This window comes from Marmota monax, unplaced genomic scaffold (assembly GCF_021218885.2).
Source record: "Marmota monax isolate L192 unplaced genomic scaffold, Marmota_monax_Labrador192_F-V1.1 WCK01_AAM20220418_F8-fsc00128, whole genome shotgun sequence".
NCBI classification, from domain to species: Eukaryota; Metazoa; Chordata; class Mammalia; order Rodentia; family Sciuridae; genus Marmota; species Marmota monax.
Window position 1 is genome coordinate 1,053,601 of NW_026693452.1, and position 27,983 is coordinate 1,081,583.

At 40.6% G+C, this 27,983-nt stretch overlaps 1 protein-coding gene across 5 annotated transcripts in view; it reads right to left on the reverse strand.

Annotated features, from left to right (window-relative positions):
- Positions 1-458: 458 nt before the first annotated feature.
- Positions 459-27,983, reverse strand: part of Aff1 (ALF transcription elongation factor 1) — a 187,595-nt gene continuing 160,070 nt past the window's right edge. For all 5 annotated transcript variants that reach the window (XM_046457604.2, XM_046457603.2, XM_058583403.1 and 2 more), the window contains 10 exons: positions 26,002-26,934; positions 16,265-16,371; positions 15,050-15,296; positions 14,281-14,372; positions 14,005-14,065; positions 10,683-10,819; positions 9,984-10,055; positions 9,443-9,580; positions 6,863-7,086; positions 459-5,839 (listed from right to left, as the gene is read on the reverse strand). In XM_046457604.2, coding sequence (XP_046313560.1) covers positions 5,718-5,839; positions 6,863-7,086; positions 9,443-9,580; positions 9,984-10,055; positions 10,683-10,819; positions 14,005-14,065; positions 14,281-14,372; positions 15,050-15,296; positions 16,265-16,371; positions 26,002-26,934 — 2,133 coding nt within the window. In that variant the 3' untranslated portion in view covers positions 459-5,717. The remainder of the gene's footprint in view (positions 5,840-6,862; positions 7,087-9,442; positions 9,581-9,983; positions 10,056-10,682; positions 10,820-14,004; positions 14,066-14,280; positions 14,373-15,049; positions 15,297-16,264; positions 16,372-26,001; positions 26,935-27,983) is intronic.

Below are 27,983 nucleotides of genomic sequence, written 5' to 3' on the forward strand. Positions count from 1 at the left end.
TTCACATTTACAGTTCCCTAAGACATTACATGGAAAGTTTTTGTGAAAAGTGTCATCTAGCAGAGATTAATGGCCCATACTGAAGTACGATTTCTTTAGGGTGGGTAAAGGGAGGGAAAAAAACAGACAGACTTTAGATTCAATACCAACATTCTACAAACCTGTTTACCCAACAATTTGAAAAGAGGCAAACTTGGTTACTGATGTACCTGGCCCCTGATGTCAGGATAAGCCCCAGTGGGTTAATTTGTATGTGCTTATGCTTTTGAGAATAAACTCAACAAAAGATTAAGCTACCTTCTGACCACATATACATCCTCCCAAAAAGCAATAAGTACTGTGAAGGAGAGAGCACACTATTCCCTGTGAAACACTCTGGCCACAGATGCAATATCATATAGCAATTTTAAGAATTACCTTATTCAGGCAAAGTAGTAAAAGCAAGGATTCAACTCCAATGATTTCTCTAAATTTTTATTAATTTTTTCAACAGCTCGATCCTCTTGTGAAAATGAAAGAATTTAAAGAACAGATCAATTACATTTTTTTTTAAAACAGCACTTAATCCTCATTACAGAGAACAGCAAACAAAAGATCTGTGGCACATTATCTTTGGAAAGATCTTTTGCAAATTTTTCTTCTAAAAAAAACCTATAATTCTCTCAGAGATCACATATGTCTCTTTCAAAGGACTATACAAGGCATCTAACTTTTATTCACAAAAGCCCCAAGTTGCAGTTCCATTGCTGAAGTAGATAAAATATGTGGAGTTCCCCTTATTTGTGTTGCACATCTTCCCATTGAGAGCATCGCTGCTTTTCTATCCTACATACAAAGTCATTGTGTTGACAAGAGCTGGCACATTATTCCACAGAAATTAAAGAAAAACTTATTACTTTAAAGATAGCCCAGTGATTTTCATTTATCAACTGGAAAAATTATTCATTTAAACAATTTAACACCAAGATTCGACTTTTCTAAAGTTATAAGAAAGCAAAAATATATAATATAATATATAATGGTAATAAATAAAAAAAAGCAACCCTGCTCAGATAACATGCAAACATGATCACATTCAGGAAAAAAAAATTTTTTTTTTTAAACAAGATTTGGGACACACACACACACACATACACACACCCCAACATGAACAGTGTATACTTGATGTCTGAAAGGAGGATGTGCAGTGAGCTTAACAATACATGTCATGGCCTGAACAGAAGGCAAACTTAATACTGCCTGTGAGGAGTATTGCTTAAATACCTACTTTTAAGCAAAGCAAGTCATCTCCTTTAGGTTGGCCACTACCTGGTTGGACAGTGCAGCTTGGCCAGCCTTGATGTCAGTGGTCTTATTCCCTTGTCCTCCCGGGCCTATATATTTCCATATAGGCTTATGAGGAGCTGCAGGGTTTCCTTCCTGCCCTCTGAGACATCCTCTTAGGTAGAAGTAAGGGCACATCTACTCAGCATGGTACCTAATGATGTCTGACTCACAGTGACAGGATAAAGTGTGATTTCCCTCAAAACAATAAGAAACATACAGTCATCTCAAGAAAAGTAGTAGATGGTGCTGATCAACGCATCATAAATAAGAACTAAAGAACATGACTAGTGCTCACAATTCACAAAGAGATGTGCATCCTCAGCCACCAAGAAACCAACATAACTGGGTTGTGGACTGGAGGACTGACTACATGGCAGAAATACCACTTGTAATGTGTGAAGGAAGACCCTCAGCACCATGCTATTCTGCTACTATACTTCTCCCCATGAAAACAAATAATAAAGGCACAGAAAAAAAAAATACCTTACACCCATTATTTCCCAGTGGGAAAAAACCAGAAGAGGCAATCCACAAGAGAAGGGGTGGGGGCAAGCACCACCATAATCAATCCTGGCCATCTCTTCACAGCTGCAATGTGTACTCACTTTTCAGTAATAAAATCTACACTTCTGTGTTTCTACCAGAAGCCCAAAATAGTCTTGGAAAATTTAAATCCTGCTACTCAGTGGGAAAGAGTGTCTCAGAAGAAACGATAAAAAATTTTCAAAGGTATTTTGTAGTGTCAGGGAAAATAAATCATTATGAAAAAAAAAAAAGAATTTGGTAGAAGGCATGGAAGAATTTAAAAGTATGCTAAATCAAACCAACTCATTTATCTTAATATGCACAAATAAACTTCAAACTTCATAAAGCAGAAGATAGATATAAGACGACCCATGTAACATACCTTAAAGCTGTGGCAAAACATTATTTCAAAATTAGGTTTGGTCAACAAGGGCACAACAAATATATACAACTGAATCAGCTCTTGTTCTCTATTTGTGTACAGATTACATATTCTTTTGCACATCAGAGATAGCAGTTGTAGAGAACACAGTGGTTTTCTTTTTGCTTTAAAAAGTGGATCAAGACTAACCTCCTGCTCCTACTAACATTAATATGTAAGGTACCAGGTAAGGCAAATTTTCAGCTAGAAAGGGAGAGTAGATTAGCTTCTAAACATCCCAAGATCTAGAACTAAAGAGTAAAGAATAAAGGAGGTAAATGTCCAATTTGTCTAAAGGAAGTAACTATACATTTTGGCTAAAACAATCTTTAAAAAAAGATCTTTTTGTTTAAAAAATCAGTTGCTTTTCTCATTTAATATTGTGATCAAATCATGATATCAAACAAATTATCCTATTGTAGTTTATTCCTGATTACTGCATGCTGAACCCTCTCATACTGTACCACTGCTACCATGTCATCTGTATATTCATAATCTTAACCCCAAGTATAATCTGGTAGATTTTGGAAAAGTCTTTTTCATTATTTAATAGGGCTCCAAGGTTCGATGATTCACATTTTCACTATCTTCAGAAGGGTAGAAACATTCAACAATTCGTTTAAAATAAAACAGTATTCTCCCACATTCTTATTCATTCTCTCTCTCTCTCTCTCTCTCTCTCTCTCTCTCTCTCTCACACACACACACACACACACACACACACACCCACCCCTGTAGTGGCAAAGGCAAGATTTACTCTGTTTTCATTAAGATTAATTTTTTCTATTTTTCTCACTGTGAAGTGTGCACTATCACTGTTGCCATGAGAACTTCACATATACAAAGGCTTAATTTTATAATCTAATCCTCTTGAAAGATCTACCTCAGTACAAATTTTTGCCTTTGGGAATTATAAGCATGCAGTGAAAAAGTGCAAATGGTTTAAAAATCCTTCAGATTTCTATATACAACTGTAACAGCAAAAAGGGCTTATGAACATTAAGGACTCATCAGACACTACCTTTTACTTACTCTATTAAAAAGGTAGTCATCAGGAATTCTCTGTTAGGTACAAGGACTGTTGCAGTAAGAATCAGAAATATCCAATGATCAAAGTAGTACAAATTGATCTATCCAGATTCATTATTTTTTTTCAAGGGACAAATAAAATTTTAATATAGATTTCAGGGAGGAAAAAAACCCACAAAGAATAAGGCCACTGAAAAAGCAATCTGTTACACTTGGCTGAGAAATCCACTTGGGAATGTTTTCAGTCAAGGGAGCATGGTGGCTTGCCCACAGACTCACACATGCTCTGGTACAACCCGCATAGATCAGAACCTGTCATAAAGAACAGAACCCTTCACCATTGACAGGTGGCTTGACATAGCAGACGGGGAAGGGGAATTAAGACAGAAGGATTTTAAGTGATCTTGCTGATTCTAGTGCCTTGTCCCCTCCATACAAGGAGCAAACACAATGCCAGGCCTTACAACCTACCAGGCAATTATTGTCCATTTAACAACAGGCTCTCTAGTAGTTTAAAAAAACAATAGCTTTGCTTCAGAACATCAGTAAAGGAAACTGCTTCGTCAGGATCACACATCACACATCAAGGTTTAACGCTCAGATATTAACTCCACTGTCATTCTCTGGCTTTAACCTAGTTAGCAATCAAAGAACAGGCTGGAGGAGAGACCAGGGGGCAGCTTCACACAATTTTAAACTGAAAAGTCAGCATGGCTCCAGCATCTACACATCCCTTTACATGTTTATGAAACCAGAAAGTCCTAGTATTCATCAGAGAGACCTTGGGCGTCTTCACTATAAATAAAAATGGTTCTGCCTTCACTAATAAATACAAAAAACATGAAACGTGCTTGGTAGGGAACAATGTGTAGAGGTGCAGAACAGGGTAACGGGAGAAAAGGAAACCAATTAGTTGCACAGATGAAGCTCACTCCTCAATTTTAACACATGAGCAAATTCTACTTTCTAAATGGGATAAAAAGAACTGGTTTTTAAAAACACTGCACTCAAAAGAGTATTTCCAATAACAACCTTCAAAATTTCAAAAAGCAATCTGTGCTTGTGGGCATGTGGGAATTCTGATTGTGTTCTTTCATTTTAGGCCATTCAAAACGAACCTGGTTTAATGCAGACAGTATGACATTAACTTAGAGGAAGGCCACAGTTCCCTCTTCAACCTATTCAAATCTAGTTGTCTGAGAACACTCTGGAGTGAAGGCATGTGGTGACAATTTTTTTAGAAATCTACTTAATCCCCACATCTCCACATTCTCTCAGGGAGTCAATTTCCCCTAGGCAATCAAGGGCTCACAAAGTTTAGTTTTGCTATAAATATAAAATAATTTGTAGCAGAAAAATATAGCCTCTCTACGAAGTAGATATCATTTTTCTTCACTGAAAAAACTGATTAGACATGAGTTACCACATAGCTGTAGACCACCGATCAGCACCTCAAATTCCATCTCTACTTAAAACAAGAATCAAAAAGCACGTTAGCCATCTGGTCAGGTATAAATGTTGTTCCCTTCTTCCCCAAGTTAGGAAATACAGAATTCGATCAATGGAGACCACCTTGTTAGCTAGAACCCTTCAAGGAAACAAGAGTGGGGATGGCAGCGCCAAGTCCTCCAGGAGTCGGCCTCAAGTGACTCTCGAGGTGGCTCCCATGCGCACTTGTTCTTCCTCCGTTGCGTGACGTGGATCGTGGGTTACATTTCAGCAGTCAGGAATCCGAGCTGGGGTGAACGCGCAGTACACAGGGCAATGGGAGGGGGTTGCCTTCAGTTTCATACACTATGACAATACTTGGTATTATCAAAGTCACTGTTCACTGGCAGAATGTGGGGTACAGTGGAGTCCTTCACAACTTACATTTTACAGATGGCCATTAGAATCTGTTAAACAAGTTTCCCTCAGAACTTAAATTTTTTTAAAACAAATCATCCACAAAACCCTTCACCAAAAATCAATGTTTAAAAAAATTTTCTTCTGTGAATGGACTTAGTATGGCTACTGAGATGATGTGAATTTGCTTTCAGAATTGACATTGTTCCTCATTTCACTTGCAGCTTACATCCATCCTACTGGTTAAAAAACAAAAACAAAAGACCACAGAAATGTTTCTAGACCATTCACATGCCCATTAGGCTACATTGCACTTTTATCCTGTAGTTAGGAAAGGCAAGATCATCTCTGGGGCTGACCTCCATCTCTGCTTCTGTGTAACCACAGTGTCCACCCAATGATAACACGACTCTTGAGAGTTTATGTGGACAAACCTCCTGGCCATCTTATGCTGCTTCTCTTCTTGAGTTTGATATCCTGATGAGACAAATGTCGAGACTGTTTTTTACGCTTCCAATGTGCAAAAAAAAAAAAAAAAGTCCCCAAGGCATGGAGTCAACTTGGGTTTCCATTAAGGTGTTTTGGTTACTTGTTTGAGCCGCTGAAAACCCTGTCTTATATAGTGCACCAGGTCCACCAGACTGCTGTTGAGGGCCAAGGTGCATACTTTTGTGCTGAGTTGAGCAAAGAATTCTGGAAAAAGAAAAACAAAAAGCCCCAAACTAGTAAATACACATGCGCACACACAAATTAAAATAGAAATACAAAAAGTCAAGGTTCAGAAGCTATGTCCCTACAATACCCTGCATTTCATCTCAAAAAAAAAAGAATCATAATCTGTAATCACCTACTAACTCTCCACACCCCTCCTCTAGACTAGAAGGCCACGAACCAGGTTTGCTTTAGAGTTGGATGCATAACACCTGCCTAGGGTAGTGACTGGAAGTTTTAAAATAGCCATTTTATACATTTCATCAATGGATGCATGGATGCAAAAACAAAAACAACCCCAACCACCTTAAAAGTATCATTATTTTACCAAGACAGATAAAGCTCTAAGAGGCTGTGGGGAAAAGTAGAGATTACAGCCAGCTGGCTGCCTTCTACTCTCTAGCTGGGGAGATAGAAGTCACAGCCATGTTCTGGCACTCGCTGCTGTATGCATTTACTTAGTGGTAGCTGGCTTGATGCCAACCAGTTCCTCTACCTACAGGTCCTACTGCTCCTGAACCCTGGATTACTCCTAGGGCCTTCTTCCCCAAACAAGTCATAAGACCGTTTACTATGCTATATTTCTCTTGTTGTAGCTGACCTTTTTTCTTAACGTCTACTGAAAACAAACTCAGCACTGGGATTGTGCTACTTCCCGTCTTAAATGGGTTGAGGCTAGGAACAGCCGTGACTTTCTTTATTTGCTTTGCCCTTTTGCTAGCATTTTGGTTCAGACTGAAATGATGACAGCAGAGCTTGTGAAGGGGCAAGGTGCTAAAACCACTGCTAATTTGGTTTTGCTAATCTAGCTACAGAAATCCAGCTCTAAGCCACAAAGTTTCAGGGAGAATTACAAGTGGGTAACAAGGCAAAATGGAGAAAATGAAAAGGGAAACAGCTACACGTGTCCTTCTTTCCTTTAAGAAACCGAACATAGAATACAAACCAACACCATTTCCTCCCGACCTCCATGCCCCCACTAATCACCACCCCAGAAACCTTTACCTTTATTCTTCCTTGCAAGGACTTCAGCCTGTTCCCAAAGATCAAAGGCGGTAAGGACGTGGGACGTGATGGTGACATAGGAAGAGGTCATGTTCTGGATGGTGACTGGAGTACTGATTGTGGCAGTCATTCCACTGCTCCCCATACTGCCAGCACTTGACTGGGACCCTGCAGAGCTGGCAGGAGAAGGCATTGGGGACAGAGGGGATGGTGTGCCTGTGCTTCTGGAAGGTTAGAGAAAGACATGGTTAAAGCCTGCCAGATTGCAGGTTTCCTACCTCGAAGACTGCAATCTACATCACCAAGTTTCAGTGTGCATCCACCAAAAAAATAACTATAGCTAAAGTGACTCCTATACAGTTGAAGAAGACCTAGGCACACTAACTGTATTTCAAATATGCTTTCCCATGCCCTTGAACAGTCTACCTCCTCTTCCACGGAGGAATCCCTTCTTCTTACCATGTCTAGTTCCAACTTATGCTAGGAAGACCCCACATATATATATATACATATACACACACACACACATCATCATCATCATCATCATCATCATCATCATCATTTCATCCCCTCAGGAAACACTAAACTGAGCACCTACTCTGTATCTGATACTCTTTTAGTCACTGTAGATACAACAAGGCCGCCTTCCTGACACAACTTTGAACTTATCTTTTGTTTTGCATTCATTTGGGTCACAGCACCATGGAGGCAGAGATCATGTCTTATTAATCTTTCCACAGCTAGCACTTAACGCAGTAAATGGCTTTTGGGGGGAGGGGTAAGGGATTAGGGAGGCTGGTTACTAGGGATTGAACGCAGGGACACTTAACCACTGAGCCACATCCCCAGCCCTTTTTGAGACAAGGTCTCACTAGGTTGGCTTTGAACCTGTGATCCTGCCTCAGCCTCCCAAGTTGCTGGGATGCACCCCAGTGCCTGGCAAGTAAGTGCTAAGAGTAGAATCCCACAGAATCAACAAATGAACTGCTGTGGGTAGACTGCAGGAAAATGGGCGGGGAGTGTCACACACTGGGAAACTGAACCTTACTGTTTTTTCTGCCCTTGGCTAAATATCTGGTCATGCCAGTTAACATGTGCTTCAACGTGGAGCAAATGAGAAAAGACCAGGGAAGTCACTCAGACATAAAAAGTAAATGGATACAGGATGGAAGGTGGGGTCAGCAGCAGCAGTTTCACGCTGTGACATCTGCCCTGTGGGCCGCACGATCCTGAGCGTGCCTGGCAGAACACATACTTTCAAGGACTGGAGAGAGAGCTTCCTGAGGCAGCAACTCTTGTCTGCTTTGTTTACTGCTGTTTCGACAGCAGCTATAGGGGTTAGGTGGTCTGGCTGGGCAGATGGCCACAGGAATTATCTAAAATAATGTGACTGACAACCTATTAGCTTAGAATATCTCAAAGTGGGAGTTGTGAAGCTTTCATAAATAAGAAATTGCTTCTCAACCAGGACTTTCTCTTTTTTAAGAGAGGCCATATGGGAGTCTCTTCTTTAGAATTTCTGGAAATCGGGCAGTCTTCTAAGTGATGCTCTTAAAATAACAAAACCTATCAGAACTAGGAACTTCCCAAGGAATATGGCCAAATTTTTTTAAAAAAGAAAATACTAGACAAGGACTACAGGACAGAACAACCCACCTTCATCTTATAAACACAAGTGAACACGATTCTGTTTTTCAATGTTTTACAGCAGATAAACAATTGCAGTTCACAAAGTGGGAGAAATAATTTTGCTAGACATAATTGCTTCATTGGTATTACTGGTGTGGGTCCTGAAGACAGTGGAAGGTATATGGTTCTGGAAAGTTCTTGTTTATTGAAATGTCAAGAAGATACATCACAGAAGGAGAAAGCACATTGGCTCTGGTTCTGCCCCTCATGGTTTTGTGTTCTTAGGCATATCTAAGATCCTCAAAGCTCTAAAATTTAGACTCTATGTTCTTTGCAATTATTCTAACCCCCTCTTATCCACCATTTTGCTTCCCACAGAAGTTAACTGCAGTCAACCATGCTTAGACTCCAATGAGAGACCACATTCACATAGCTTCTATTTACAATGTATTGTTATAATTGTTCTATTATTAGTTAATATTGTTAATCCTTTGTTGTTGCCATGCTAGGGATCAAACCCAGGGCCTAGCACATACTAGGCAAATGCTCTACCACTGAGCCACACTCCCAGACCTTACTGCTAATCTCTTACTGTGCCTGATTTACAAATTAAACTTTTATAGATATGTATAAGAAAAAGCATAGTATATATAGAGTGTTTGTTACTAATCTGCAGTTTCATGCATCCACTGGGGATCTTGAAATGTATCAACCATGGACAAGAGGGAACTACTGTACCTTTTATGTTAACCAATCTGCCTCAATATTGATTTATAAATAATTCTCAAACGGCAGAAATATGCTAATAATTTACCTTTAAGGAGCAAATCAGCACAGAGATGAAGCATTCAATTTTGAAAAGCCAAAGAGGGGGAGAGGGAAACAATTGCAAAAGAGGTAAATTAAGAATGACTTAATTTTGTAAATTATTGAAATTAGATTTATAATTACCTTGCAATGCATGGAGAAGGGGCCTGGGCCACTTTGGAAGAACTCTTGAAGTGTTCATTAAGAGTACGGGAATACTTTATTGCTACGTCTTTTTTACAACGAAACATTGCCATGTTCAAAAGGGACTGGCAACGCATGCTGTGAACAAGAACAGAAGTTAAAGTGACATGTGCATCACCTTGTGGACAGGACTAGCTCTACCACAGAAAAACAACCGTTGTACCTTCAAGTCTCATGAGCACACTGGGTATGCTCCTGTCTGTATACCTCAAGAATCTACACTGTTCAGACTATTGCCAAAAGTCAATATTGGCATAAAGACATAGATGTGCAAAGATACAGCTTAAACCACAAGACCAAAGCATTTACCAAGTCTTCAGTAAAACAGCATTAGGTGCCATTTCCCAGTAATCATCAGTGGGATTAACCCCAACCAAGTACTCACTAGCATTAGGTTAAGGAATCAAATTTCAAAACGTTTTAACATCAAAAGAAACAAAAACACATTTAGTGCTATTTAACAAAGAAAAAAAATACACACCATAAAACAGCAAATATTTTCTCTTGTGTTGGTGCTGTGGCATCTGAGAATGATTTTAATGACATTGTGAATCTATAGGGAGACAAAACCATATACTAGGTTAAACAAAGACAGTATGAAAATCCCAGGCACAGATGCATCTTGGAACTGTATTTTAGTGCTCTTTGTATTGACTTTTCCTGAAGATATGAAATCATGACAGCCACACAGGAACAGTGAGCAACAATGCAGGCCATTCAGAAAACCAGGACCTATGGCTGAAACCAAGTGCAGTTGTGCCCTCACTGAGCCCCCTGTTGAAATGCAGGTAAATACACACCTGAGCCCAGAGGGCATCTGATAAGAAAGCTAAACTGGAAAAACCACCCCGTCCCTGCAAAGTGTAGCATTTCTCAGTGCACTTGGCAAAGTGATATGGCTAGATTCAGTAATTCTGTGCTAGCACTTCAGTTAGAACACAATTTAATTCAGTTCTTGGACCAATACCTTCTTATTGTTTTACCTTTTGGCAGTGCTGGGATGGAGCCCAGGGCCTCGCATGCCAAACAAGTGCTCTAACACTGAGCTGCAGCCCCAGCTCCCATGACCTGAAGGCTCCCCTGTACTGTAGCTGTATTCACGCTAAGGTTGAAAGATTAAAGCAATAAAGGTGAGGAAAGAGAAGTACTTGAGAAAACAGCAAAGTGACTTGGCACTTACTTAATGAGATCTACAGTTTCTGAGTACACTGAATAAGCGGACTTGGAGGCCGGACTCTCAGACTCCATGGCAATCCCACACTCGATAAAGGACAGGATGGCTTCCAAGTACTTGAAGGCCTTTCCAACCTTGTCCGTCTGTAGAAGAACACAGCCACTGTTAGGCCCGAGACAGGCTTTATTTAGTTCCTTTCCCACATTCTTTAACTTTCCTCCACTGTCTTGGTTTAATCATCAGAAAAAAAAAAAAGTATGAAAATAAACCAACTAAAAGTGATAAATAACTAAAGCCTGTCAGCTCTAACCAACCAAAAAATTTCTTTTTTTTTTTTTTTTTTTTGCAAAAATTCATTAGAAATAAGAAAACAAATCTGTATTAAGACTATTCTCTCACAACCTTCTGGAAGCACACAAACCAAGACTCCTTGTTATTAACACAAAATTATTCATTACATAACTTTCTTGAGAAATAGGTTATTCTACACATCTAAAGTAAGGCAGACACAAGTTTCTTTGGTAGATGTTGAGGTTTATCTGAAGTAGAATACATTTATCATAGATTATTATTAGGGATTATGTCTAAAATACTCCTAATCTTCAAGCATTTTAAAGCCCAACAGATTAATCTCTTTTGGCACCTAGATTTAGTACAAGGCATCAGGGACATTTAGTACTGAGATAATAGGGACAAAATTTCAAAGTTCCTTTGAGGGATTAGAGAAATTAGAAATATAAATGAAATCAGATACTTGTGGCCACCTTAAAAGTAAATATATATTTTGTCACTTAAAGCTCTTCTCACTGAGTGGCATACAGCCAATTCAACTAATGACACTGGGATAAGCAACTCACTTTTTCTCTACCTGTGGCATGCGCACCACACACTGAGAGCAGCTGACTAACAATTGCAAGTCTGTAGTTTTCCCCAATGGTCTCAATTTGATATGTTAAAAAAGAATTAAAATAGCAATACATGAGGGCAGTGACCTATCAGGTAGCTTAGGACTGTTATTTAATTTACAGGCTGCTGCTACACGCCACAGGCAGGAGCAGGAACAGCTCTTTCCCTTAGTGCACTGCTGTGTGCTTCCCTCAGGGCACATACTGTTCTGTGTCTAACCTCCGTGGAACAAATGGAGTTGCTACACAGACATGCATATGAAACACGACTTCATGTGACAGATGCGTAGACGTTTATATGCAGACATATACTTCAGAACACTCAATCTTAGTGCTCTAAAAATTTTAACTTTTAAAAATAACTTAGCTTCAAAATTTCTTTCCTAGAGAGCCAAGGCTCAGAAGATAAGTGACCAAAAAAAAAAAAAAAAAAAAAAAAAGAATAGAAGTCAAATTAGTATGCCTCAATGAGAAGAATAGGACACATTCATTTGCTTCACTGATGGGAATCTAATTCTCAAAATTATCTTATGTAAAACCATCTATTTCATGGAATTTCCGAAATTAATATTAGCCTTAGGGCAGAAGCAAACGAAACTATCAGCTAACAAGCTGATTAGGGAATATCCACTTCCTCAAGTACTTTGCAAGGCTAAGAAGCATTATCCCTGTGATCACTCTCCCCAAACAGGGCTACAGCAGTGCAGCTCTGATTTCCCTACTCATCAAGTGCACGTAAAGATGAAATACGCTCCCCTGCACTTGGCTGAGCACTTCTTAGCTCTCTGGATGCCAAGTGCACATCTTTGAGATATTATGCCATTAAGACAGAATATTATGAAAAAGGTGACCAGACAGGTTATTGTCCAAACTGGCAGACTTTGAGAGCAAAATGGGTATAATTACTGCAATGGGATACACAAGACATAAAGCAGGACTGTCCTGGCACACTGGGTTGTATGGCTGCCTTATGCAGAGAGAAGATATACCTATGTATAGATTCAAGCAAATACCTGGAATACTGTTTGAATGAGGGAATCTAGTGTGGAACATGTCCAATGTCAAGATAGGTTTCAGATAACTAGATAATAGTGCTAAATATTTACTCTTTTACAAAACTCACAAGAGTCATACAGTTCCAGTAAGGAGGCAGCTGAAAGAGCACCATTGTGTCGTGCAGCCATGGTCTGACTCAAGTCATCCTGACACAGGGTGATGTAAGATAGGGACAGAGCATCTTGTCCTGAGCTCCCTCATGGCATCCAACATGGGACCCTTTAGCAATGGGACCTGTAAAAGGTCTCAGTTGTTTCCCCTCTAGAGAGCAGGAGAATGGATGCCCATCTGCAGCCTAGGGTGAGAGCACCAAGCCAAGGTCTGAATGACTCCTGCAGAGTGGCCAGATTTAGGTCCCTGTGAACCCTGCCACATGCAGTTGGGTTTAGGTTTGGGGGACATGCTCAATAAATAAAAGCCATAGGGTCTTAGGTGTTTAAATATGACAAAGGGCAAACATGATCTCATTATATTGCAGTAAAGATGTAAAAGCATACTTAGTTACATATATCATTAACAGCAAACCACCACCTTCCAGAAAATCCATAGGCCAATTAGTAAAGAGAGTTCACATCTTCAAGCATGTTTACCAACAGTACAATCATCACCTTTATCTCAAATTTTCATCTACTGGCCTTGGTCAACTATTCCTTCAGGTCAGTCTTGCAGGGATTTTAGGTAATTTTGGAATGTAAACAGGCTTCCTCACCTTGTCAACTGTCAGGGTGGGCACAAATTGACTGATTTTCAAAAGCCGAACTCATTTTTCACATCCAAAGAATTGACTCAATGGGACAAAAAAACTCACTCATATATTAAATCACCACCAAGCAGATCAACTTTCACTCATTTAGATAGACTACTTATGACTAAGTATGTGTAAATTGGCCCATGATCATACTGAATCAACAGAACCAAAGAAAATAATCCCACTGAAACTCCCTATCCTTTGGTCATTAAAATCCTGGTTCTTCTGATTGTATTACGACCAATAGCAAGACCATATACTTCTTTCTCCTGGTGACTCCCACCCCAAAATGCCCCATGCACATGTTTAATGATGGAGAATGTAGTAGAAGAGAGACCATAAGCACTATAGCATCCCCCACCCGATTCCGGTTCTGGGGATTGAACTCTACCACTGAACATGCATCCCCACCTCTTAACATTTTTTGAGACAGGATCTCACCAAGTTGCCCAGGATGGCCTAGAACTTGCAACCCTCTTGCCTTAGTCTCCTAATTAGCTGGAATTAAAGCCCACCATGCCTGGCTTCATTTCTTTTTCTTCTTCTTCTTCTTTCTTCCTTTTTTTTTTTTAATAATTAAAAAAACCATTCAACGAAGGGAATAAAAGCCAAGACTGACCATTGACTCTGCTTTGCACTTCAACTTTTTGGCTTCCCTCATGTGAAAATCAGCTTGCTGTCTGAAAAAGAAGAGGAAAAAGCAGAGATGGGTCACAGGAACCTAAAATTACTAGATGAAGGTAACATAACTTAAAACTGAGAGATGACAGAAGATAGGAGGAGAAAGGGAAGAGGATGAGGTAAATAATGAAGGACAAGAGGTAAAGAGAAAGGGAAGAAGCAAAGGAGAGGGAAACCAGGAGAATGAAAAATAAGAAAGCACCAGAACTCTTACTTGTCTAACTTCACTTGAGGCTTCCCTGGTTTAGAGTTACCATTTGGCAAAAAAGGCACTGGAAAAGGATTTGCAGTGTCTCCAGAAGATCCCTTTAAAAAAAAAAAAAAAATCAGACACAAATTATACTATAACCCTAAGATCAATGTCCTAAAGGAACATCCCTCTTAAGCATCCAAAAACAGTAGTTTGAAAAAGAAATTTTAAGTCAATCACTGCACAAGTGAACTGGGTCACACACTTTCCCAGCTGCAGATGCAACTGAAACTTTTAGATTCTGGTTGTAAACTCAAAACAATGTTAAGTAAGTCCCAAAGAACAGGTCATTCACAGAGCCAAATAGAACATTTTCTCTTAGTCAATACAAACACAGAGGGACCAGATTAATAAGAAGAAGTAATGTTTGAGAAAGCTGTTAATTTTTTTCCCATTATAACCAATAATCAAAACATTTGTGATCAAATATTCAAAGGAAGAACTGGGGTAACCATTTTTTTTTTTTTGCTGCAAAATATCTGGTAAAGAATTAGTACAAAAACCTACTGAATTTTCTGCCTTTGAATTACTAAGAACAAATCGATCCTAACATTTGTTTAATATCAACTACCTTTTATTCCCCCTCCCAAAATTACGACTCTAAAGAAAACTCATCATTGCCATATTAAAACAGAGGCACAACTCTGAAGTTCAATCATTAGGGACTTACTTTGAGAACTTACAGACACACCAATACATCCCATTTTGCATAATTACTACCTTCCCTACTTACTTTGTGTTCAGCGGAGCTTCCAGAGCCTTTCCCCTGTACTTTTCTGTGCTTTGAAGCGGAAGGGTCTTTATGGTTGCTCTTGGTACTACTGGCACTTTTGGGAGGGTCATGGCCACAAATGTCTGCTTCCTGCCTTGACCTCTTGTGTGCTGGCTTGGCTGGTTTTTGGGAGGACGAGGATGAGGACGACACAGGTGGAGGGGGAAGCATTTCCTTTTTTGCAGGCTCTGAGGAGGGCCTAGGTGTCCTGGAGTGAAACATCACACAAAACTAAACTGAGGCAGAACACAAATCGCACAGCTTAGTTTCATTTTAAAGGATAAAATGGCCGCTGGCATGAAAAACTGCAGGGCTACTGAGCATGAAATCATGTTGTAGAAAAAGCCAAATTTTAGGGACTTTTCATGCCTTGAGAAATCTTTCCCTATTCATTAGTAACAAATGAAGCTGTATAACTTTTCACTTAGCTTGCCGATAATGACAATGGTCTTAACTTACCCCAAATGTTTCTACCTTTCAGTGGCTCCCTAGCCTATGGCCTGCCCTGGCCAACAGACAGGCAAACCAAACGGCTGCCTCCACGCCTGACACCTTCTTCTCCCTCTCTCACCTCCCGGTGGGCTCCCAATCATGGCACTCTATACCTGTTTTGGCCAAGTCACTTTGTGAGGCAATTTCTTGAATAAATCAGTAAATAGCAATTACTTTTTTTTATTCACCGTCTTAGCACTACCATTCTCATCTGTCATCTGTCTCCCTAGTGACAGAGGCTGGTTGGCCTTCAGATTCTTACTCATCTCTAAAAGAAAGAACACTGAACCTAGGCTCCCCGTGGTGTCTAAATGCTAGCTTTAGCACCCAGCAGAAATTCTGTGACTCTGAGCGAACTGTTCTCCCTCTGTGCCTCCACTGCCCACTCTGCAAAGCAGGGAAAGTAATAACACCTTTCGTACTTCCCATTAGAAAACACAATTCCATATATTTAGAAAACTTCCCTTACTGAAAATGCTCCTGATGAATCTAAATTTGCTGCTGAATTGTCAATTCCCGCATGATGAGAGGAACACATCATCATCAAAATAGCCAGAATGAGTTCATTAGTCCACTGGTTCTACCACAGAACACTTTTTTTTTTTTTTTTTTTTTTGCCTTTCCAAGACTCAAGAAGAGTTGGTCACCTTTTTAGGCTGTTCCCAATCCGATCTCCATACTCACTTTGTTTTAGAAGATTCTTTGTGGGAGGATGAGGATGAAGAGGACTGTGATTTGGCTTCTTTCTCCAGTCTGATTTTTTTGTTATCATAGTCTCTTTCTGTTTCGCTCTATTAATGGAAATATAACAAGCAAGGCAAAACGACACAAATGTTAATTGTACCAACAAAACAGAAAAGAGAATACAGAAGCAACAAAGAGAATAGTTCAACTTGTAGAGACATCTGTGTACTCAAAGTAATCCCATTAGAACTTAAAAGGTCATTTGTGATGGGTGAGGGCAGAGAGGATACGTTATCTAAATTTGATGAGGGTTGTATTGAAACGGACTTTGCACAAAAGAGACTATTCCCAATACCACGGAAAGGGGTGATATCTGCTGGGCACAGTGGTAACACACCTTCTCTGATCCCAGTGGCTTTTACCCTGAAGCAAAAGGATTTTGAGTTCAAAGCCAGCCTCAGCAACTTAGCAAGGCCTAAGCAATCCAGCAAGACCCTGTCTCTAAATAAAATATAAAAAAGGGTCAGGGATGTGGCTCTGTGATTAAGCACCCCTGAGTTCAATCCCTGGTACCAAAAAAAAAAAAAAAAGGTAGGTGAAGTCTAAAATAATAGATGACAACAAGAACAGACTTCAACACATCATTGATATTTTTCGAAATATTAAAAGACTCAATAATTAGCATGCACGAGGCTGTAGCGCCAAAAAAAAAAAAAAGGCAAAGAATCAATAAAACATGCCAATTCACATCAAGCAACACAGGGATGATTTTATGAAGCCCCCTCCCACTTCTTTCAAAAGAACCATTCACTTACATCCACGAACTTATTGTATGTATAAAATTCAGAGTGGAATATTGAAAACCTACTCCTAATGAAGAATAGAGAAATTCTGAAAAAGAAACTGACTATAAAATCCTCTACATGTCTCACAGAAAGAATTATACAGATATTTCACAAAATAAAAATAGTTACTGGGAGATTCTGTCTTTTCCCTCTCCATTCTCTCACCATCCCCAATATTATCTTTATCTTGCTCTCCTCCACCCCATATTACACATTTGTATCTTCCCAAAAAATTCTTATTAAAAAATGAAGGACTACAAATATGATTTTAGTGGGAATATGGAAAGAAAGGGAACCTAACTATAGGATTTAAGTAATTCAAAAGCACCCATTTTACAACTAAAATGCTAAATACGGTTAATCATCAGAAGAACAAGTCTTCACAGCCAACCATGAAGCCTTTTCCATGTTCTCATGTGCTACCTGTGACCATGAACACCTATGTTACGTACAAGAAGTCTAACATAAGGACTTCACAGTGGCCTCCTTGCCACTGGACTGGCTAAAGAAGGAGTCCACGCTCTCTCCAGCAAGTGGCAGTGATGTGATAAGTAGGAGTCCTTCAATGAACTCTGCTACACAATGAGAACTGGACTCCCCAACTGAGTTCATGGAGTTAGAAATCTGGGTCACCACCAGTCAATCTAGGACAATCCTCAATCAATCCCAAATCCTCTTAGGCCTTAAAGGAGAACAACATTCTTCAAATTAACTGACAGTGGATGGTACTGGTTTTTCACCACTGTGTCTTCCTCTTTCCCTGAACTTCTCCAAGAAAAATTAATAAATTAAGATGTTTAGGCTCAAGGTCTACCCAGACATTAATAAACAGCCCAGCCCTGCTCAAAAGAACAAAAAATAAAAAATAAAAATCCCTCCCTTCTGCCAACTCATGTGCCTTTAGTTGTGTGTACTTCCAACCAGCCCTATGTAGAATCTTCTGGAAAAACCCTTTTATTCACTTATGTACTGTCTTGTTTCAAAATAGATTCATTCATGGTGGCTTACAAAGATACTTGTTTTTAGTCTTGTGTGCAGAAGTGAGAACATTAAATAAAGGGAAAATATGGGTGGAGGAGAGGAATTAAAGCCAAGGGAAGGTGCATACTCTCTGAAGGCCATCAGTTCTCACAGCCCTGCAGGCTCCTGCCAGCTCCTGCCAGCAGGCTGGGCGGTAAGCCCATAGGGAGCACCTGCACTTGAACGTGGCTGGTCTGAAATGAGAAGTGACTCTGAAGATGTGGTGCCAAGAGAGAATTTAACAGTTTTCAGGTTGATGGAAGTTTGAGATATCTTGTATTAAGTAAAATTACTGAAATTATTGCCATTAGCTTTCTTTTTTCATTTTTTATTAAAAAAAGAAATTTAAGATTAATATGTGGTTCACACTATATTTCTATAACAAACATAGTTTGCTATAAATTGGGTTCTGAATTTATAATTAGCCAACACAAAGAAGGAATTATAGGGATAAGATATAAATAAATCAGCAGAAATGTAACCATTCTCTATGGGAAAATGGGGGAAATGTATCTTGTGGGTCCTAATAAGGAGATGAGTGCTATATGAGGTATGTAAGCAAGGCCTAAACCCATGACTGAAATGCCACAGGAAGTAGTAAATGGCTGTTTGTTCTGTGAGCACCAGCGGGTAGCAAAGTTCAGAAGTCAAAGGCACTGGCAGAAGCCAGGAGAAGCCTGCAGGGACACTGTGACAAGCTCTGTAAACACACAAACTCCTGTTCAACAATTTACAGTGGTAGCACTTCAGAGATGGCAAACCATGGTTAAGAGAAAAAGAATCACCAACAGGGTTAAAACAGAATCCTGCTGCAGGTTGTGGAAACCCCCCTGTCAATTAAGCCCTAATTGCACCCAGGTTCACTGTCACCAAAGGGGTCAGGGAATTATCTTAAATTTTAGATTCTATGTGGCATATCTGGCCTAGCAAGAATTGCAAGAAAATGGGAAAATTATTTTGGGGGAAAGTCAGAATTTGCTAAAATATCTAGATGAATATTAACTTGCACATGAGAACATGAGATAGTAAAACACACACACACACACACACACACGAAAGTCATTTCCTGTTAGTTAATGACATAACACAGGTCTCCAAGACAAAACTAACATAAACCATCCATAAAGTAGTTTCCTCTTCAAGAAAACACTGGAGTCCAGAGGTGAAATGAGAGCTAATTTTTGTTTGTATGTTTTTGTGCTGCTTAGGACATGTTAGTTATTATTATAAACAAAAGTGGCAGACCTTATAAACCACACATGAAAATAAGATTCACGGTGAGTTAATTCCCACAAACTCTGCTTGTGCCATTTGAAGGCTCAAAAGAAGAGCCAACAAACAAGAAATCACCAGACACTGACTTCAGTACTGGCATTTAACAATGCTAACATTTAGCGATTTATGGAAATAATATGCTTTAAATTGATATTTAACAACTCAGATGCAGAGAATACTCCAGAAGCTAGTAGAAGGAGCCACTTAAGTAAATAAAGCAATCCTATTGATTCTGCATAACTATTGAGCTCACGTCTGCGGGTTTGGAGGTTAGTGTTTCCTTGTACACTATGCACTTGGAACTTTGTTCTTCTCTGTCTGGAACAGTCAGGGGCTTCCTCAGAGCAGGCACTCAGCATTTGTGAAGGTCCTGGAAGGGGGCCTCATAGTGAAATCAAGTGAATAGACTGGGGGAAGAATCATTAAAGTGGGGCCAGAATACTGAGTATTAAGAAATTAAGACTTGAATTTCAAAGTTCCAAGTACTGCTGAAAGATAGGTGGCATGGTGTTCTTTAGATGCTTCTGGGTCAAGCAGACTCGTGAAAAATCAGAGGGCAGTAACACATACTCTTTGGGAGGAAAAATGAAATCTCTTTGCCCAATGGTTTTATCCCCAGGTTGCCTCTATTTCAGGGACTCCAGTCAAAGGCCTGAGATTCAGAAATTCTTGTTCCATTAGGGTAAGTATCTCAAGGGTGCTGGCACCTACCACAGAGGAGACTGTTGGCTGCCAATCTGGTCCTAGCTCACTTGTTTGCTTTCCCTAACCTGTTGGGTCAGGCAGCCTTGGGTGATCTGCCAAGTGCTGCTCCACCTACAGAACAGAGCTAAAGGGCAAGAACTGAGACCATAAAAGGAAGAGATGGGGCTGTGCTTGGCCAAGTCAGTTTCTGTAAGAGAACGCCTCCAGGGCAGCCAGGTGCCTGCCCCAGCACCTGGCTTGTCATGTAGGCACTTGTAGGTAGCAATGGGAAACGAAGGTGGCTTTTTCCAGGACCAGCACTTATTTGAGGGCACAGAGTTTCTGGTTGGAAAGATACAGCCTGGCTGTGACGGGGGTATAACGGAGTATCTGAAAGGGAAGCTGAAATGGTGACAAAGAGTATACGTGGGCCTCGGGGTGGCAGTGGTGGGAGCAATGGATTAAACTGGGACAATATTATAACTGTCCTATTAATCCTAATGGCTGCAGTTAATACATGGATCTTGAACTCTGATCTTGTACCTCTCTCAAGCATCTCCAGCAACATGTGTATACAAAAATTTGTGAGAGAAAAGAGGAAAACTCACAGGATTTGGAGGTGGCAGCAAACCTGAGCTCCAGACCTGCTTTTACTCAGAAGCCAAGTGATGCTAGCACCTTTCTAGATCTCATCTATGAAAAGGTAGCAGCCTGCGGAGCATAATGGCACACACCCGTATGCCACATACTCAGGAGGCTGGGGCAGGAGGATTGCAAGTTAGATGCCCGCTTCAGCAATTCGGCAAGACCCTGTCTCAAAATAAAAATTAAAAAGGGCTGGGGATGTAGCTCAATGGTAGAGAACCCTGAGTTAAACTCCAGTACCAAACACATACAAAAGGGGGCGGCCTTAATGAGGACTGCTAGGTTCTTTCAACCAAGTCCAAGACTCTACTATATTCTATATTCTCCCAAAGAAAAGCAAATGAGTTTGGTAGCACATGAAGCAGAGGAAAAATGGAGAAGCAGACAATACTCTGGAAAAGTCAGGCAATTCCCTCTGAAGGGGATTTAATCGAGAAAGACACAGGGCTACCCAGGCCAGTTCACACCAAGAACATGGGAAGGGACTTAATGAGAAGACAGGTCATGTTCACTGGGCAAATGCTGCAGAAAAGGAAAATCAATCACTCTTCCTCCTTGGTGAGGATACACACACCAAGGGACTGGAATGTCTAGAAACAGCCTCAGCTTGCACAGGCCTACAGGTGTGATGCTCTTAGAATAACTGACAGGCATGAAGAGATGGCTATAAGCCACTTCAGAAAATTATAAAGGATGAGCTTTCAAACCCCTTGATTTTAAGGATAAAATCTGAGGAGAAACAAGCCAAGAAAAGACAGATTTTGGATGGAAGGGAAATAAAGAATCAATCATCTCAAGCAATAGAAACATGCTTTTTCCTACCACATACAACTTACCTTCCCAACTGTGTAAAACACTATTAAATATCACTGAAATTCTGCACTCCCCCACCTAATGTTAAAGTTTCTTAGTAAAGCATTTATTTAGAAATGTATCCCTTGTTCAGTTATTTGTCTAAATGACTGAAGACAGGTTATCCACCTATAAGATGATTGGGTGAAAAGAAGTATTAGCTACACATATGCCTAGCACCCAGCAGGGTTTATACAATAGCTCCATGCCTGTTAGGTACATCTATAGGTACATTCCAATTGCACTGGCCTGAGTGTGTATCATACCATGATTCTCAACTCCAATTTTTCTTCCAAATCTGGAAAATGTGAACTAGGCTTAAGAATAAAAGCTTCTTCTCAGAAAAGGAAAAATCAATAATGTGAAGAGAGAGCCTACAAAATGGGTGAAAAATCGACCACACACATCTCAGAGAGAGCACTAATATCCAGGATATATAAAGAACTCAAAAAACTTAACATCAAAAATGCCAAACAACCCAATCAATAAATGGGCTAAGGAACTGAACAGACACTTCACAGAAGAAAAAAATATGACCAATCAACAAACATACGAAAAAGTGTTCATCATCTCTAGCAATTAGAGAAATGCAAATCAAAACTACTCTAAGATTTCATCTCACTCCAGTCAGAATGGCAGCTATCAAGAATATAAGCAACAATAAGTATTGGTGAGGATGTGGGGGAAAAGGCACACTCATACATTGCTTATGGGACTGCAAACTGGTGCAACCACTATGGAAAGTAGTACAGAGATTCCTCATAAAACTTAGAATGGAACCACCATTTGACCCGGTTATCCCACTCCTTCGTTTTTACTCAAAGGACTTAAAGTTGTCATTCTACAATGATGCAGCCCCATCAATATTGATAGCAGCTCAATTCACAACAGCTAAAAACTATGAAAACAATCTAGATGCCCTTCAACAGATGAATGGATAAAGAAAATGTGGTATGGGCTGGGGTTATAGCTCAGTTGGTAGAGTGTTTGCCTAGCATGCACAAGGCCCTGGGTTCAATCCCCAGCACCACACACATACACAAAAAAAAATGTGGTATGTATACACAATGGAATATTATTCAGCCTTAAAAAATTTACAGGTAAACGGATGGAACTAGAGAATATCATACCAAGTGAAATAAGCCAATCCCAAACCAAAGGCTGATAAGCAGATGCTATCCATAATTAGGGGTAGGGAAGACTGAAGGAACTTTAGATTGTGCAAGGGGAGTGAGGAGAAGGGTGGGGCTGTAGGGATGGGAAGGATGGTAGAACGAGACCCACATTATTATCCTATATACATGGATGATTGCACCACTCCTGTGACTGCACCATGTATATCCAGAGGAATGAGAAGTTGTGTTCCATTTGTGTACAATGTGTCAAAATGCATTCTACTGTCATGTATAACTTATTAGAACAAATTGAAAAAATAAAATAAAAGAATTATATAAAAGAACATAGGTGCTATTTTAAATTCTAAAGTGCAATCAGATTGATAAAAGTCAACAGTTATGTAAGGAGTTCATACCTATTCTCCCTCAAAATTTCTTCATGTTTCCTCAAGAATGATTCCTTACCCTCCCCTTTAAAGTAGACAGAAAAGTGGGTACCTTTTCACAAGTGCCACATTTGATGGCTTCATCACAGCTGTTAACCATTATTAACTTTTTTTGGTGGGGGTCATTTTGGTAGTGCTGGGGAGCAAACCCAGGGCCTTACAAATGCTAGGCAAGTGCTCTGCCACTGACCTATACCCCCAGCCCCTACCATCTACTCTTTATGACCTTCTTCTTTATATGTGCTTAAGTCTAAAATAGTTATAAGAACCTGTGAACCCTCGGGAGATATTTGCTAAATTTTGCTCCAGGAGAGAAATAGGCTCTAATGGGCCTTCAAAGAAAAGCTGTAAATTCTACTTATGTGAAGGATCAGGCATATTCTTCAGTGGCTCTGACTATATCTTCAGAGAGCTTTTCAAAGTGTTCACACTTAAAATGAAAAAAAAAAAAAAAAAGTCTCCACAATCCATATTTAGGGGGAAATACCCAAGCGTTAAAAAGGTAGGCAGCCTTTCCTCTCCCATAGGATCCAGGCCCCCATGCCAAGCTGCCTCCTGGAACCCCTGTGCTCTGTAGAGCTGGATTCAGGAAGCACTGAAAAAACAGGGTACTGGAGAAGGGGACAGCCAGTCCCATACAAGGAAGGATGGGATATGAATATAACATGTCCAATACCTCCCACATATAACCCAGCCCAGCAGGAAGTAAAACAAAACAACAAAGGACACATGCTCAGGAGATAAGTATAGGGTTGATTATACTTATTCATCTGAGAGCGACTAAGTCAGTCACTAACTAATGACATACTTCAGGCAAGTTCCCAGCTGCCCAGATCTGAACTGTCTAAATGCAGCACACCTGATGAATTTCTCAGCCCACAGAGGTAGTTTGCATGATCTGACGCACTGCGGTCAAGCACTGCTCTAGTAGTTCCAAGCCCTGCTAGGCGTTAGGATTACCTAAGGAATTTCAAAAATATCAGTGGGGATGGGCACCCTGCCATCATTGCCAAGGTCTTCCCAGGTGACTGTAATGTAGCCAGGGTTGGGAACCAAGGGGTCAGACCTCCACGCTGTCAATAACTAAGACAGACAGACTGTTCCAGGCCAGATCTCTCAGCTGCTTGCCAGAGCTTTAAAGAAATCATGCACTCGATTAAAATGAGGGATCATTACTTCTCTATGTTCTAAATAGAAAGATAAATGAGCTGCCCTAGAGGATCTCAGCCAAAACCTGAGGGCCCAGTTCTGATAGCTAACAGGGAGAGTTTGAAGTTTTTCTGGAGTCACAAGCAATGCTTCTAGATTTGCACTGGGTGATGGAGAAGGCTAAGAATTGTGAGAGAACCTCCAATATCTAACATTTCCACCTAGTGAGTCAGCGCTGTGGAGGTGAATGCTTCTCCTCACTCCAGCAAATGCAATGGGTTAGCACTGGAGACCGTACAAAACCATAGAAGCCAGAGGGTACAGGAGATGAAAGACTTCCCTGGAGGAGGAGGTAAATGAGTGCATGAGTCTTTCTCAAGGACATTAGATGAAAGCACCGTTTTTTCCTAAGCAGGTCCATGACAATTTCGTTCTGAAAGTTTTACACTTTGCACATGTATACACATGCATACATGCATACACACACACTACATTTTTTAACATTCTGGAAGCATTTTGGCATGAAAATATGCTCTATTCTAACTGAAACAGCACCACCAATGAGCACCTGATGCCAGCTCACTTGACCTGTAGCTGATGCAGTGGTAGCAGTGTACACTCTCACGTCCCATGCAAGCAGGTTCTAGAGATAACAGTTGCCCTTTGCTGTTTGTTAAAGTTGTGTTTTATTTTTAGCTAGTGGATTAATCAGTCGGATCTCAGACATGACAGCAGGCTTCATGATTTTTTTTCCCCCTCTGTTATTCTTAGCTCAAGTTCCACAGCTGAGTAAGACATTTTTCATGTGCTTATAAGAGTGTTAAAAATGTTACCCCTTCTCAGCAGGAGAGAGCTGGCCTCTCCTGCGCCTTTGTCTTGGGATCCCGAGCAGGCTGGTGTGGGGAACACCACTGGGAAAGTGCTCATCTTTCATCATCTCAAAGAAGCAAATAATAAATAGGTCCAGAGCTCAGTACTAAAAGTGAAGAAAGGACAACTACCCAAACAGTGGTGTGTCCAAGTAAGAGGGTCTCAAATAATGCATGGATTTCCTCCTTTCCTTTACTGTGTCAAACGAAACTTCCAAAAATCATAATGAAAGATGTCCAGTAGGGGGCTGGGGATGCAGCTCAGTTAGCAAAGTGCTTGCCTTGCATGCATAAGGCCCTGGGTTCAATCCCCAGCACCACTAAAAAAACAAAAAGGGGGGGTGGGGGTGGGCTGGGGATGTGGCTCAAGCGGTAACGTGCTCGCCTGGCATGCGTGGGGCACTGGGTTCGATCCTCAGCACCACATAAAATAAAACAAAGATATTGTGTCCACTGAAAACTGAAAAATGAATATTAAAAAAAAAAAGAAAGATGTCCAGTACTTTGCAATGTACCCAGAAACCTATGTTACTCACGAGCTATCCTGATCATATGTTTAACAGCTCTAGTGAGGAGTCAGGAGATAAACTATGGATGTAACGTTGGTATTAAAAAGTTCATCCTATAAGAATAAAACTTGTACAGAGCAGTTATTTCAGTAATTCAGAATACTGATTAACCTTTCAATTTATGTAAGATCTTAATTTCTAGGGCAAAATCTAGTGGTTCAAGTGGTAAAACCCCAGTGTTAACTGAGAGCCCAAAAGTTCCCCCAGGCCCCAGCCCTGCACCAGGGCCACCCCACAGTGTCACAGGAGGCCTGTCTCCCTTACTCACCTTTCTCTTTTTGGCCAACTTGCTGGAGTTGTCTGAGCTTCTCTTCTCAGAGTCCTGCTTCTTCCCTACAAGCAGCTGTTTATCTTCCGGTTTCTTTGGGCGGCTCCCCCTCCCGGGTGGCTGGGGAATCCGAGTGAGAAGATCTAGGGTTATCTTCACCATCAAGCTCTGTGGGGTGGGAGTGTCCCTGAGCGGTGAGAGCAACTTGGTGTCTCTCAAAGGCAATGGGAGTCTGTCTTTGCGGCTGTCCTCCTGGACCACCACTGCTTGCCTGCAGCCGCTAGTCCTGCCACCACCACCACTATGGGGTGGGCCCTGGCTCTGAGTCAGGGGGACAAGAGCAAAGTGCTCAGGGCTCCTGTCTCCCACACTGTCCTTCGTGGGTTCTGGGCCTGAGAGCGCCTTGGAGGGGGGTGCCGGGGAGCTCTTGTGCTTCTTCTTCTCACTGGGGACTGGCACTGCAGGCTTGGGCTCTCTGCTGCCCCCAGCCCGGGGCCTGCCTTTCGTCTTCACCTTGGGCTTATCTTTGGAGGTCTGGTCCTTTGAGCCATAGGGAAGGAGTCCTGGCTCACTTTCCACCTGCAAGCTGGCCCGAGAATCTGCCTGGGCAGAGGCCTTGACAGGTTTTTTGGGTTGTTTGGTTCCAACAGTTTGCCTAGGTGGGGGTTCCTGTTGTGCAGGGGACTTCTGACAGGTTCTCTTTCCAGGGTGGGGGCCTTCAGAAGGGACCCGGGGGACTTTGCTGGAGCTCTTCGGGGGAGGATCTTTGGACTCAGAATGCTCCTGACTTGTGGTGCTCTCGCTGCCACCCTTGCTTTCCTGGCGCCGACGGGGGAGCTCTGTGTTCCCCAGGGCCTCGGCAGGCACCACAGGCTGGCTGACTTTGGTCAGCCAGTTGTCCAACTGCCATTTGTTTGTTGTTGGAGGTTCAGGCTGAAAATAAGGAAATAAAGAAAAGTGTTAGCTGACCATTGATGACAAACTATTCTTTTGTGATAGTCACCCAATTAATCAGGTCTATCCCAGGAGAGGCAATCATTACAAGTCTAAGAATTTAGATTCTATTTATCCTTCTCAAATTATAAGTTGGACTCTATCTTCAATATTTTTGTGATTTGGGGATTTTGTTATGGTAGATATTGACTAATAGGTTATTGACAACTGCTGAGAAATCTTTGTAACATGAATCTTTTGTTCCAATGGGAATCATGGTATAATTTAAAGAGAACTGACATGTCTTGACTTCGAGGCTACTCTATGAGAGAATAAAAAATAGAACGAGGAATAAAAAGACTCCTTTTATAAAGAATTTTTAGAAGGCAGCTACTGCATGAACTGAGTTAAGTGATTACCCATGAGAGTCATGCTTTATCCTTTCTTTGGCATGCTTTCCATTTTTAAAAAATAAATAAATATATACATACATATTTTGTTTTGGCATGCTTTTCAATTGAAAATGACTTTTCTTCACCATTTTTCTTATTTACTTAAAAAACAAATATTTAGGGGCGGGATTGTGACTCAATGGTAGAGCACCTGCTTGGCATGCATGAGGCACTGGGTTGGATCCCTGGCACCACAAAAAGATAAACAAAATAAAGATACTGTGTCCATTACAACAAAAAAAATTTTAAAAATAAAAAAAATTACATGTAATAAAGCTATCAGTGTATCACAGATACATACTGTTTTTGAATTTTATACTTTAATAAAAATAATCAAGTGAAGTTACATTAGCCAAACCTCTGACCTAGGTTCCTTAAAAGTTAGACATTAGGTCTCTTGTTTGAGGCAACCTGGACTAAAATAGCACCAGTATTTCTAAGACACAGGTAGGAGCAATGAGGTTATACTGATTGCCTGTACAACTGATTTGGCAAATCAGCAGAAGTTCCTAAGTAATTTTAATTAAAACCACTGTGGCTGAATTAACTATTGATGCTCACCACCACATCTTTCTAACTAGACTATAAGATCTTAAC